This window comes from Centruroides sculpturatus, unplaced genomic scaffold, assembly GCF_000671375.1.
Source record: "Centruroides sculpturatus isolate CEXI.00-Female unplaced genomic scaffold, Cexi_2.0 scaffold51, whole genome shotgun sequence".
Taxonomy (NCBI): domain Eukaryota; kingdom Metazoa; phylum Arthropoda; class Arachnida; order Scorpiones; family Buthidae; genus Centruroides; species Centruroides sculpturatus.
The window spans coordinates 983,721-998,078 of NW_019384329.1; the positions used below are offsets into that span (position 1 = coordinate 983,721).

At 35.8% G+C, this 14,358-nt stretch overlaps 2 protein-coding genes across 4 annotated transcripts; one reads left to right on the forward strand and one right to left on the reverse strand.

Moving 5' to 3' along the window:
- Nucleotides 1-85: 85 nt before the first annotated feature.
- On the reverse strand, nt 86-11,331 carry LOC111629301 (putative serine/threonine-protein kinase F31E3.2). 3 transcript variants are annotated; one of them, XM_023373194.1, is made up of 15 exons: nt 11,026-11,331; nt 8,216-8,419; nt 8,059-8,142; nt 7,919-7,987; nt 6,813-6,885; nt 6,634-6,741; nt 6,520-6,560; nt 6,419-6,446; nt 6,245-6,334; nt 6,080-6,168; nt 5,899-6,009; nt 5,735-5,836; nt 5,630-5,667; nt 5,508-5,553; nt 86-4,619 (listed from the first exon to the last, which is right to left on the reverse strand). In XM_023373194.1, the coding sequence occupies exons 1-15, from the start codon at nt 11,095-11,097 to the stop codon at nt 4,587-4,589; spliced, it is 1,188 nt and encodes a 395-aa protein (XP_023228962.1). In that variant the 5' UTR covers nt 11,098-11,331; the 3' UTR covers nt 86-4,586. The 3 variants fall into 3 exon arrangements, with proteins under 3 accessions (XP_023228962.1, XP_023228955.1, XP_023228969.1); XM_023373187.1 differs by lacking the exon at nt 11,026-11,331 and adding an exon at nt 10,492-10,989; XM_023373201.1 differs by lacking the exon at nt 11,026-11,331 and adding an exon at nt 10,248-10,481.
- An 870-nt stretch (nt 11,332-12,201) lies between these two features.
- On the forward strand, nt 12,202-14,349 carry LOC111629330 (cytochrome c oxidase subunit 6A2, mitochondrial-like). The gene is made up of 3 exons (XM_023373221.1): nt 12,202-12,358; nt 13,347-13,501; nt 14,144-14,349. Exons 1-3 carry the CDS (start codon nt 12,253-12,255, stop codon nt 14,228-14,230), a joined length of 348 nt encoding a protein of 115 aa, XP_023228989.1. The 5' UTR covers nt 12,202-12,252; the 3' UTR covers nt 14,231-14,349.
- Nucleotides 14,350-14,358: the final 9 nt, after the last annotated feature.

Genomic DNA, 14,358 nt, shown 5'->3' on the forward strand with positions numbered 1-14,358 from the left:
TAGTGAATTGTTCTTGCATCTTAGGTGCAATACCGATCAACGAATTTGCAATTTTAACATTCACACAGCATGCAATGAAACCCAATGTTTAGTTTCATTGCATGTAACAGGGGGATCATCTCTTGTGCAGCTAGAATGAATACTTTTACATGATGTATTGCAACACAGCAGTCTTGGCAGGTATCACCTCTAGTGTCTATCGACACTTTCAAACAAGAATCCAGAAGAAAAGTAGACCCCTCATGTCGACACTGTGAATTCTGTAGAATTAGCATTGTGTGTTGCCGTAGTGCAACTAGTTTTACTGAACCATCCCGTATTAAAGCATGGCCAGTGTCTGTACCTTATATCGGACAAGACAAAACAGAATTAAAAACATTTTTTATTTGTAACTGCTTTTTGTACAATATATTCTGGAAAAGAAATGATTTTTACAATAAGATTTTGTAAAGTAAGACGGAATGCTCCATACTTCAAACACGTACAAACATTCAGAAGTTAAAAACTTGGCCACGCAAACTGACCGGACGAGGACGTGGCAGGTACTGCATGTCCTACGCAATGGCAAAATTGTTTTGTCACTGACTTTGGCTCTTTACTGGACGTACAGAACACGAAGGACAGGCACAATTTCAAAGTGTTGATTATAGAATGTGAAATACGCGGCTGTCTCGGAACAAGATTAAGCAATTAAGTTCCAAGATGACAGTACACAGGAACACAGTAGTAGTAGTAGTAGATTCGAGTGTCATGGATTGCATGCCTTTTCATCAGGGATTCCATATCACAAGATCATTATTCTGCTATTCGCATGCTCAACGGAAGAGTGCAAAAACTATGATGAAAATATAATCTTGGAGTTTAATTGCACATCTTGCACACACAAATACAAGGACGTATGCGAAGAAAGATTATGCATGTTTGCATATACTTGCACCAATGTAAAGGATGCACGTACCAACCTCTACACACTTGATTCACACTAATACTAAAACAGGTGTACTTAAGTAGGAATAAAACAATATATAACAGTATATATATATTATAAATTAACAAAAAAATAAAGTTTCTCTCTGCGCAACAAAAATTCAAATATAAAATACTATAAACTCTGATAAGTGTAAATTGACCATAAAAAAGTTATTTATGCATAATGCACTGAATAAACGAGTAGCCACTGGAGTTGTAGGGCATCGAGATTCTTCCGATTGACACACTAAAGAAAGTGAACCGCTTAAAATGTGTGGCATACAAATTTAACCTGTAAAATTTCTGCTGCTCCGAATAAAAGAAAGTGACACCTGGATACAAGGCCATTTCGCTCTGTCCATACAATCTGCCAAAGGTAACTGGGATCTAGACGCAGAGACCATCTTCAAAGGGGTTTTTATCCTGAAAATAACCTATGCTGCAGTGGCATGGGGGAACACCGCAAAGAAGACGCACATCAAAAGGCATCTTCTCTTGGTACAGTGGGCAGCTGTCAGAGTGGCCAAGGCCTTTAATTCTTCATTTGAAACTATTCTAATGATGATAACGGAAAACCCATCAATAGACATTGTTGTTGCCAAAGAAGTCGTACATTATTACGTAACAAAGGCACTTTTGACAAGAAATTGTACATTGTTACAGTTGGGCAAGACAAACTTTATAAGCCTTATGAAAGAATGGTTATTAACATTGCAGGATAAACCAATCATGAAATTAAAATCTATACTGACAGTTCAAAGCATGACAGGAGTTGGTGCAGCCTTTGTGGCCTACAAAGCAGAGGAGGAAATTTACAACAAGCAATATAGGATTAATGATGATTGCAGTCTTTCAGGATAAACTACTGGCAATCTTGAGGGCAGTGGAATGGTGCAAGGCCATCTGCACCGACAGTGTAAGTGTGGTGGAAGCACAATTAAGTATTAAGCGGTCCCTCAAAGGACTAGAATACAATAAACTTTGCATGGGTTAGAGCCCACATGGAAACAGGAGGGAACGAGAGGGCAGATGCACTCGGAGAACAGGCCAAACAAATAAACTATAATATACTCCGGACCTCATATGTTAAGAAACTCACCAAAGAAAATATAGAATGCTCTGATAAAGATGTACACGTGAAATTCCGCAGGGCATCAAGGAACGAACAGAGGCCCTTGGGTGGCTCAGACCCCTCAAATCCTATCAAACCACCTGTTTAGAATTAGGCAAAGTACAAATGCCTATGCAGAGAGGACACGCAAGATACGATTCACATAATAATGAAGTGCAGCGGATATGCAATACAAAGACATCGTGCAAACGGGATTCTTGATTCTTCTAAATCGCATTTTGTTTCGCGCTAGTGCCCTTTTCCCAAAGATGGACTTATCATGCCAAATTAAACAGAGAACAGAATGATCTTGAGACACAATTTTCTTTTGTGTATTTATCAAATTACAAGGGCCACAAGAAAGTTTATATTCTAATTTACAATTACTATAGTTGAATTTATAGAAATGTCCATCAATTGACACCGAGCCATTTACACACATACCATTATATTGGTAACTAAAAGGTGGAGATGTCTTAGAAGACACATGCTTTTTACAATGCATGTACATACTCGTACATGGCGGTGCCTCATAATTTGAATTTAACACCTTTCTTGAGGCTGTTCAAACTCCATATTAATTTTCCCGTTATTTCTAACGGAAGGCAAATTAATTCTTTCCAAACCCTAAATGATGGCCATTTCAATGAACTTAAAATGGAAAATACACATAATTTAAGGTAAAAACCCAATAAAATGTCAAGTAATAACACAAACATACCGATAAACACGGCACCGGGTCCACCATGCGCATACTACTTTCAAACCTCACCCAATCGTCAGTACTACTCCCTTCCTCTTGGACGACGTTGCTAACGCATTTCTTGGATGCCGTGGAACAATTGATATAGATTCAAAAGAAGTTTCAATTCTAATTTCTCCCCTAAAATAACAATTGTTTATCTAAAGGGACTTGTTATTCCATCGTTGGAAATTAGAAGGAAAATTAAGGATGCGAGATTCTATCCTTCCAACATTCAAAACAATTTGACCAATTGGCATATTTTCTCTCTGTTATACATAACAGATAAATCTGTCTTTCAATGATTTATGGGATGTAAAATCTTTGCCTGTTATTTCATATATTGCAGAATACTGTATAACATATGGGACAGACCTTGTTATCCAGGTGGCGGTGCATAGACTCAGTCAGATTTGTAAATGAATTTAGGTTACGAGAGTAAACCGAGAGAAAAGAAATCACGTAAGAGCTTGTCGACTAAAGCTAGTTTACATACGATGACTGCCGACAATCTGTCACTCGAAAATGCAACAAGCGTGGTCTGATTTGAACAAATCAGTTGCGAGCAATCTCCGAGTCATGAACGTTTTGTGGGAAATTGAACCTGTTTGAGTTTTTCAGTTGCCACATTAAACCAACTGGACCGAAATCACACATTAGATTCCTGTTTGAGCAGGGCTGTGGAGTCGGAGTCGGATGGTAAGGAAAAGTCGGAGTCGGATGGTAAGGAAAAGTCGGAGTCGGTAGATTTTTACACGACTCCACAGCCCTGGCAGGGCTGTTGAGTCGGAGTCGGAGTCGGTAAATTTTATGGGACTCCACAGCCGTGTGTTTGAGAGAAACTAATGCTTGAAACAATTTTTGTGTATCACTCTGATCTGCCGCAAATTGCCCGTAAGTCTTGTCTGTGTGTGACAGAATAGCGGCAGTGATCGTATTGCACAAACTGGCCTCAAGGCGTGCAATTTGGCATGTTTAATGTATAAATGAATTCAGTTTTTGCCTGTCGTTAAAATCAAATTACATTTGTCAGAACAACGATCAGAATGTGGCTATGTTTTCACCGCCTGCACCAGGAGTGCCCATATATTGGGGCACGTGTCCCCCCTTTCATCCATGCTGCTCTTTTCCTAATGCCTGAGGGGATCTCAAATTCCATTATCAATAAACAACAGAAAATTTGTGAATTCTAGCCTATTCCGCATATATAAAAGAAACTAGTGAATGATAATTGTCTTTTGTCCAGTGTAATTTTGTCATACTTTGATTGAAACTTGTCCTCAAAACAAGGAGCGTTCCTCATTTTTGAGGACTATTTAGCTCCAACCGCAACCAATGCCACCTCGTGCAAGTGCCGAACTTATGTTGAACCATAGTTTGAAGCTTCTTGCATAACGTATGATGTCCTTTTTTATTCCCTGTGGGTGCCACTGGTCCACAAGAAATCAACAATTAACAAAATGCATTCCTGCACGATAAATGGGTACTAAACTATGAGGGAATTTTTTACAAATATTTGATTTTTGCATAGCCAGATATGGTCTTGCAACTGTAATGGATGGCACGGAGCAGTCCATAAAATGTAAAAAGCGCCACAAATAATTACCTGAGTATTATTTAGCAATATGGCAAACAGTCCGGTAACCGCTAACTTAAGAAAATCTTTGTAAAAATCACAACCGGAATGTAAAATGAAAGAGAAAATGGTAAAAAAGAAGAGATTTTTCTGCAACATGTTTTCCAACAGTCCCAATGAGGTCCTCTCTAATTTTTCTTGGGTAATTCTTCGCGGGATAACTGCAAAATAATCAAAGAAGACTGCATTACGTCGGAGCTTTGCCAAGTAAATTTTACTTTAAAATTCTTAATAACTAGGAAAGCGTAACTAATGGTATTTATTAGAACAGTTAGCACATTTGATTAGTTTTGACGAATGAAACCATCCCAATTAAGTACCGCAGTTAGCATCAGTTTAGCCTTGTGGCATTTTCTGTAATGTAATGGCACCTTGAACCGAGTACCATACCACGACATGCTGGCCTAACAGAATCCTTTCCATACTACGTTTGGAAGCCACTCCATCGAAAACAACAAAGAAATGTTGCATTAAGGATGATGGTGTGTCATTTTCTCTTCTCATTTCTACCTTCAACTTGCCAATTTTGTTGTGGAAACTTATTACGGCTTGAAGCCAGTAAAAGGAGACTAATAGAGTGGTGATCTGCTCAAGTTACCATAACATTAGTATGCCTGCAACATGTTAGTTTCTTCCATGCTCATCCCTTATTTACTTGCATTTCTAAAATCAAATCTATGTTCTGTTCTCATTCATTTACATAAAGCCAGTCAAACTTGGATCTTTGAGGACTCGTACAATTAACTGTAGATGAAAGAATACGAATTTACTGTACAGGTATGCACCACGCGACAACGTAGGTCTCATAGGATTATAATGAAACCGAAAAATTTGTAGCCACTCATATCTTTTCTACATTTAGATACGTTCAGATACATAAGCACACTCCTGTGTTACGCATAGCCTATAATAGTAGCAGACTATACGGTCTTCAAGCAATTATAGAAAGTTGCTTAACAACATACTTTTTGGAATGTATTTCAGTTGTTAAGTGCCACCCTTATGCTACGTATATCTTAAACTAGTATACAATATAAGCAAGTACTTACAAAATTTGACGAGAAGTACTTGGATTTATCAGATTTATGGAAGTTTCTGTGTAAATATAAATAAATAAGTAAACATAAACAAGAAGTAAACAAAAGCATAAATGATGATACCGTTTACTTACGTTTTTACACTCTGTTTCAGAAGCGTTAGAGGAGAAATCTGTTAAGAAAACATAATTATTGCTGTCGTTAAACAGTATGAGGCAATGGAACAAACGGAGACTTACCCTCTTTTCTAATACTGCATCAAAGTCTAATTTCTTAAAAAACTGTTCTTTCTTTAAGTTGTACAAATGTTGAAGACGTTTGTTCGGATCTTTACAGAGGAGCTGCCCAAACGAGAAAGGAAATTTACGTTCTGTAAATCATACAAGTGAACAGATATACTTACCTTTCTGACCACGCTATTGGCTTTGTCGCTGCAGTGAGACGGAAGCTTGTAATCGCAGTTTTCTACCAATTTATGCATTCCCGTGTGATCTCTTCCCGAGTTGATGGGATACTATTCGATCGCGTACAGAAAACACTCTCAGAACTCTCAAAATTACGGTTAAAAATAATAGAAAACGTACCTGGCCAGCCAGCAGGGCATACATGATGATGCCCAGAGACCACCAGTCGACAGCGTGGGTGTAAGGTTTCATGCTAAGAATTTCGGGAGCTGGATAGAGAACAGTTATGCCAATTTTGTTATCGAGAGTGATGTCTAGAGCTTGCAGGATACGAAAATTACTTACCCATGTATCTTATGGTTCCGCAAATGGTGGTGGCTCTCATCCCCATGCTTAACCACTTGGCTAGTCCGAAATCTATCAGTTGTACGTGACCTTCGTACATCATTAACAATGTCTTATTAATCGTAAAAACTTGATTTCTAAGCGAGAATTTGAATGTATTAAAAAAAAACTTACCGTCTTGATCGATCAGAATGTTTTCCATCTGAAATAAATTAAAACAAATTAGAATTGAGTACTTTAATTTGTTGTAGAATAAAAATTGAGCTGTTCCTTACTTTCAAGTCCCGATATATTACTCCGGTATTTTGTAAAAAATCTGTAAAATCATTTAAATTTATGGAGAAAGATTTTTACACATTTAAAATGCATAAAATTCAAAACATGCTCACCTATAGCCAATGCAAGTTCAGCCACGTACAGTCGGACAAGATCTTCGCTAAACCTGTTGTATTTTTTCCACAGGGAGAGCAATTCTCCGTGAGTCACATACTCCGTAACTAAAAAGAAATCTCTAAAGATTGTTCCTTCTGCAAGGAATCTTATCTAAACTATAATTAAATGCACCCACCTATGAATAGTTCTTTCCTATTTTGCCAACGATACTGGCATTGCACGATGAACGGATGATGACCTAACAGAGACTGAAAATAAAATATAATCGATTAAACGAGCATGCATAAAGCATTCTCTGTTGGAATTTAACACAAATTCCAACAGAGAATGCTTTATGCTTTATATTTATTTTAATTCACGAGATGTGTAAAGAAGTTTTATGTGGTCCCCAGTTAACCGAATGTGTATATTGAAGCATTTCCCCTTAGTGAAAAGAATGCACATTAGTATGTGTGATATTATTCCCTAAAATATATTGTATTATCAAGAATACACTTCTCTACACAGTATGAGATTTTTTGACTTTACCTGGTCTCTAGCCTTATCTGCATTCTACGCAAATGTTTGGGCTTGTAATCAGTGTGTAAACAGTACAGATTTTGTGCCCATTTTTCGTTAATGTCTTGTGAGTCCGCACGGTTTGATTATATCTGGAGGCTGACCAGCTTTGCCCTGTATAACATAACTTTCAACCTTTCACACTTATTTTAAAAGGCTGTACACACTCCTATAATCCTCAGACATCATCCCTTTCACTTCTATTAAGAGCAAATTCAAGTATCGTAATGACACTATCCATAACCACAGTACATTATATTATATCTTAGAGTGTTTATCAGAAAAAGTACACAAATATACTTCTTGCACCACTATCATTATGCATTTACACACATACGCTCACGAACGTATAGCACATATCAGTTTACGACAGTATATAACCAGTACATCTGAATATAGCACATACAAAATATGTTTCTTGCACCACTAAATGCTGCAAAAGTACAAAGTAAAAGAATAAAGCGAGTGTCGGGAAATCATAAAGCAGCAACGACAAAGTAACCAAAGTGCATATTAGCATTTCTTTATTCCCTAGTGTTAATATTATTCTAAGATACTTGTCGGCAATGAACAGAATGGGTTTTAGAACCGAACATGATTGTTCGCTAGTGGCTTAAACCCGTGTGTAGTCAAATAACAAGTCTATTTTTAAGTATAATTAATCAATACATTGCAGAAAACTGGGCAAAATTAAAATACAATTTCAAATTCATTTGGAATTACCTGAATAGTGACTTCGTCTTTGCACTGTTGTATGGCATTTTCCATTATGACTTTGGCCTTTGATAATACCTTTAATAATATTTCACGTAATATGTAAAGAAGTGCATTTAAAATGTTGAAAAAATTGTTAAACTCCTTACTTTCATCGCATAAATTTTTTCCGTATTTTTCTTTTTAACTCTTAATACCGACCCGAATGCTCCTCTAGCAATTTCTTCCTCGATCTAATTAAAAATGGATCGCAGATATTTAAAAAATATTTGTGTATTTTAAAATGCAATTACATAATTTGCTTACCTGAAAGTGAGATTCGTCCACTTCTCCTCTTATCGAGAATTCTGGAAGAAATATGGATTCGATGTAACGGACCGGCCAGGCCGTCTTCGAAGCCTCGTAGGAGTTTAGTAACGTCGACTGCCTCCACCTTCTGCGAGACGTACGGGACCAGGGACGCTGGAGGCTGGCGACAGACAAGCCACTGTGGACGCTCGAGAAACTGATCTGCAAAGAAAGATGGCATGTTTATGCTCTAAACATGACAAACCTGTAACAAGGAAGCACCTAAGACTGGAGACGTGCGAGTGTATAAAATATGTGTGTTACAGCAATGTCACTTTGACCAGACATCGCCGAGACAACTTACAAACGTATACATACAGTATGTTTGTATGATAGATATACCATAGAAAAGCACTTTTACTAATGTTCTTAGACATCCCGTTAGCACATACAGTGGTTTTTAACAGACATACTCTATACGCTCCCGTGTCCCCAGCCTAAAAAGAAGGGCAACTGTGATAACGTTAATCCTTCTTTATAGGCTCTTCTTTCCACAAAACTTTGTAAAATTGCTATTAAATTTCCACTTGATGCCTTCTTTATAAGGAAAGAAACTATACAGAAAGGTTGACTCTGTCATGTTATAATAGTTACGCATAATAAACCAAGATCAAATGTATCATCACTTTCTCCTCCTCCCAGCCAATAGTCTGCGAAACGGATCGCATAGAAAGTCGCAATGGCTCAACAACACGTTCGAAGGCATTTTCGGCATCCCCATTAACACGATCTCAGATAATCGAGAGTCAAATGTATATTAAGTGACGATTTGCAACAGCGACTTTTGAGTCATTAACCACGTTGAATTGACAAAGTTTGTAAAAAACAAGTTTCATTTTAATCTTAAATTAATATAAATTAAATATTGGTTTTTTAAATCAATTTTTCCGACAAAATTTTCATATACAAAACTCAGACACAAAGTCATGCATAAAACACTTTTGCCACAGGCGGACGGCCGGGTTAAGACATAAATTCCGACAAATTACCGACTCGTAAAGATTGCTTCATTTTCATCACTTAGATTTTAGAAGTTAACTTGTTAAATGAGCATATTAAATTGGTCGTTACAAAATTCTCTTTCGATATGTCACACATTAATTTTTAAATTAAGTCATTAAAATATCTAAACTCTTATTTATATGACAGATGATTTGCCAGGAAGTTTTTAATGCCATTTTATCGACATTACCGAAGCAAACATCAGTTATCAAGCTTATGACAAGAGAATATAAGCATATCAGATAATGCACTTGTTAAGGAATCTCTTCAAATGTAAATCCAATTAAAACTGCTTTGCTCAATACAAAAAGGTTAAAAAGTAGCACTTTTTGGCCATCCATTATCGGTAGACAGTAAAATTCCAATAATAAAATTCTTGGTTCTCTCGTTTACTCCTGATAATGGGCACACAGTTCAAAACTGTTATCATCGGTACACACGAGCACGAACAAGACATTTGAATATTTGCTAAAACACGACTGCATCTACAAAATTCTCTGATGGGCCAAAAGCAAAGGAAGTTTACCACATCCAGGATTAACATTTGTGCTGTTACACTATCAAAACCTTCAGTGCAATATATTTGAGTGCTCAAAAAGGTACCATTAGAATTTTCTAAGAAGCTTTCACTGTAAGAGTAGCAGTTTTAATGGAAAATTGTAAGAATAACTCTTTCGTTCTCTTAAATAATCTTACTTTTTACATTATCCTTCATCGTGTGTCTTCATTGAAGCTAAACAAATTGCGTATCTTAATTAATTAATTCACTAAGCTCCCGATGACTTAAATAATGTACAGATGTTAGAACACCTTACTTAATTACAATTACACAAAAATTAAATTTATAATGCTAGATTACAACACATTTTCTCTCTCTACATCCTCAACGTGCTATTTAAGCCCTCTAACTTTTGCACCCTCTCCTCTCTCGGTACTATGAGCTCAGTATCTGAGTTTGCAGGATTAAAATAAATAAACATCGGCTTACCGTTAAGAAGTTAGTCGACGCTTCCTCGGCCCCGTGCATCAAAACAAATGCGAGCCATCGGGACAAAACCGAATGCAACGGTCGCGTTCCACATTTATCAACAGTAACGATAATAAAATAATTATTTTATGTATAAATTCTTAATATTTAAGAACTAGATGATACTATAATACACGAAAGGAGGTAGAAAGGAAGGCGTACAGTCACCGGAATTAGATTTACATGTAAGCTAAACAAGCTTTACCTTAGGGGACCGTGTTAACAGGTGCCTCAGAGACTGTTTACACGCATTTCCCATTATAATCCGGCAAAGGAGAAAGAGCCCAGAGTGTAAATCCGGCTCCGACGCTAACATTTGTACGCCGTTAAGCCGACCTTCCCCAGATATTCCATGCATCTAGACGCCAAACCGACCTACACTCAATTTAGCATCCTGGAAGTGTTTTTCGTTTATTTATAGCTTCGTACAATGGAACAATGCAGTGTTAAGGCCAGTTCGATCGAGCATGTCTGAAGTGTTGATGAAGCAACCTTCCTTACTTAATGATGACTTTTTAAGTATTAAACACTTATTCTGTGACGCTGAATGATTAGAAAGAAAAGAAATTTAGTGATTTTATGTGTTTTTATAAGAAAATAACACTGTAATTAAGTATTTAAACTATAATAATTAAGCTAGATTCAATTGATAGGAGGTGATATGTAGGTAAATTGCATGTGTATTTGTATACATGCAAAACACTTAAAATACAGTCCTACCATATAATGTATGACTCACTTGACTTTGTGTTGAATGCCATCTTTTATCCAATGGTGCTATCTTTACAGACTTATTTTGATTGTTTCCCATCCAAAATACACTTCAGATCACCTTTCTCCTCCTCTCAAATGTCTCGATCGACCGTTTCATTATGAGTCAATTGTCATTTGTTTACTTCCTGACCACCTGCTCCTTTCAAAATGGCGACCAAAAATTTTACGCATTTTAATTGGTCGATTTCGAATTAATTTAATTTTTCCAACCGTTCGATGAATTAATATTTAATTAATAAGGAAATTTTACGATAAAGTATTAATTTGTATCAAAATATCTTTAAATACTTCTTTTATAAAATTATAACGTCATTTTTGATTCGGTGATAGTCCGTAAATAACGTCACGTGATATTAAATGACCAATCGGATGTAGGAAGATGAGAATTTAAAATATTATAAAAAAACTTATCGTCTGTTTATTTAGAATTAAATGTTTATACATCAAATTTATTAGTATAAAAAATATAATAATTTTCTTATCGTGTGTATTTTTTATGTGGAAATGACGTCATTCGTTTACTTTTTTACGATTGAATTTATAAATGACGTCATTAGATTTAACCGTTTATAAACAGGGAAACGTTCGAACAATAACGTTATATAATTTTATACCGTAAAAATAAACAGCAAAGCATAATTTTTTAAGTTTCTTCTATACATATTTTTCATTGAGTAATTTTTTAATTGCATAATTTATTTAACCAATCGAAGCACTTATTTTAATAGAAAATAAATAGAGCAAATCACGTGACTAATTTATCCAATAACAACTGGATAGTAAATTACACGATTAAATTATTTCGGTAAAATATTACAATTTTTGTATCAAACGAATTAAAAAAAAGTTAAATCAGGTTTAAAAATTTTAAACTTCTAAAAATCAAAACGTAATTTAAAATTTTGTGACGTGTCGTGTGACGCATAAACGAATCACGTGACGTATATTAACGATTACATCATACGATTACTCTAATGCGAACTATTATTTAATAATAACAACTTATTAATTATACTTAATATATTTAAACGAAAAGCATTAGTTCGTTTATTATAAATAACAATATTTTTCTTTTAAAAATACGAGACTTATAAAACACGCCAAGTGATTGACAGAAATTTAGTCACGTGATAAGCGCGAACGAATAGAAGTAGAGGATCGTCTCTGGTATTAGTAGAAGGTGAAAACAAAGATGGCGGCCATGGCATCGTTGGGGAAACGACTTAACTTGAATGCGGCGAGATTTATTCGACAGAGTAGATTAATGTCGATGGGTACACCACCCGAAGTAGCAGAAGGTTGGTTATTAATTATAATTAATTGTTTTTAGCGTGGAATTAATGATTTAACCGTTTTACTAATGTACTTTACCCTTACCAATGTACATGCTTGAATTTACCTTCAATATAATTAGATTTTAACCACTTAAAGCAACACAATTAATAATTAAATTCGTTTAAAGTCGTCCATTTTATCAAAATTAAAAGAAATAAAATGCCATGCTTAATGGTAATTAATGCCCATGAGTTAATTAGGTTTTGCTGGGAGTCAGCATTAATTGCAGCATTAAACATGGCAAAATGTAATGAAATTATTGATAAAATGGATTTAATAAATGCAAATCTTATTGAAATTGAAGTTATGAATGTTTTCAAGGTATTAATTTGCTTAATTAATCAAATCTTTCTCAATGTTAATCAATGTAGCGTGTCGGCTTCTTCCACGGGTATTGCGAGCTTGCAGTAGAAGAATTTGGCCTCGTCCTCGCATAAAACAATACATTTTAGGGACCCCGTACAGAGTTTTAGAGGAACGTGGCCTCGTCCGATCTCTGACGTGGTGCTCGAGAGATTTAGCGGGTGCGACGGTGCTTGGAAGTGTCGAAAATTGCCCGAAAGGATGGAGACGTAGTGGATCCGACGACGCGTGGATCTCGTCAAAAATTGCCCGAAAGCCTTGGAAGAATTGCATGCTCGCACCGTTGTTATTGCACGAGTTTCTCTTATAGTATAGTAATTTTGATTTCGTGGTTAATCAGTATCACTGTAAGTTAACAATTGCAAGTCTTGAAGGATTTTCCCACATTTATTAAATGTGAAAAATGCTTCAAAACTTGCAATTGTTACTGCTGTAATGTAATAATCTGTAAATCCATTGGTAAATAACAATTTAGCCTTCTATCTGGGAATTATTCTCGCAATCTTCTGTTGTCGATGTCTCTTACGCATTAAGACAAATCAGAAACGACTTTACAGACATGTTAATATCCAGAAATTTCTCTTCCAGCCGCAATGAAGAAGTGGAGAATGCTTACTTTCTTAGTGGCCTTGCCGAGCGTAGGCATCTGCATGGTTAACGCCTACTTGGGCGAAAAGGAACACATGGCGCACTGGCAACGTCCCGAATTCAAGCCCTATGAACACTTGAGAATTAGAAATAAGGTAAAGATACGCAATAGAATTCTTATATCCGAGACGTAATACTTTATTCTAAAAACTAGTTAATTTTTAAAAATATTATCAAGTACCGAGCGCGTAAAGGGTTAAATGTGGTAATATTTGCATCATTTTTAAGAACAGTTTACCGTAATCATTCTTTATATTAGCAAAGTTGATTGTAAATCTGTAAGAATTTGTTAAGATCCATCATAACGCAGCCGCAATTTTACCTCTAGAATTTTGGCATTTTAAAATCACATAGATAAATTATAAGTCCCACAGCTTAAGTGTTAGATTTTATACGAGTCAGATTTTACAAATATGTGAGCCTTTCACAGCCCAGCACATGTATTTGTAAAATCTAAGTGACTCGTACAACGTGGAATTCATATAAAACGGAAAAATCAACAGTGTTTTAGGGGGGTCGACTGTATACTGTATAGAGCTTGTCTGGAATGCTGTAAACAGAATACAGGATAATAATAATGGAATATCCTACCATATTATCGTACGAAGTGATTCTAAAACGGGAATAAATGCAAGGATATTACCATTTTTACGCGTTAAATCTACGAAATTCTGCGTAGATTTTTGGCTTAGGATCAACATGCTTAACGTCCTTTTTATTTTGTTTTTATTTTATAGCCATTTCCATGGGGTGACGGCAACCACGGCTTGTTCCACAACCCTCACAAGAACGCCCTACCCGAAGGTTACGAAGACGAGTTGTAGAATTTAAATTAAAATCTTCCACGAGAAATTTGTAATAATAATAAATAATAATGTTAGAAATGGTTTACGAATGTCTGTAAAAAAAAAAAAACCTTAGATAAATAAAGTGATGAGAACGACGGGAAGTT

Excerpts from the sequence above, each read along its gene's own strand:
- LOC111629301 (XM_023373187.1), bottom strand. The coding sequence starts at position 10,644 with ATGCATGGAATATCTGGGGAAGGTCGGCTTAACGGCGTACAAATGTTA. Across the intron at positions 6,886-7,918 it reads AAGACGAAGTCACTATTCAG|TCTCTGTTAGGTCATCATCC; the intron begins GTAATTCCAAAT and ends TTTTATTTTCAG. Across the intron at positions 6,447-6,519 it reads TAATATATCGGGACTTGAAA|ATGGAAAACATTCTGATCGA; the intron begins GTAAGGAACAGC and ends AATTTATTTCAG.
- LOC111629330 (XM_023373221.1), top strand. The coding sequence starts at position 12,253 with ATGGCGGCCATGGCATCGTTGGGGAAACGACTTAACTTGAATGCGGCG. Across the intron at positions 12,359-13,346 it reads ACCACCCGAAGTAGCAGAAG|CCGCAATGAAGAAGTGGAGA; the intron begins GTTGGTTATTAA and ends TTTCTCTTCCAG. Across the intron at positions 13,502-14,143 it reads ACTTGAGAATTAGAAATAAG|CCATTTCCATGGGGTGACGG; the intron begins GTAAAGATACGC and ends TTTATTTTATAG.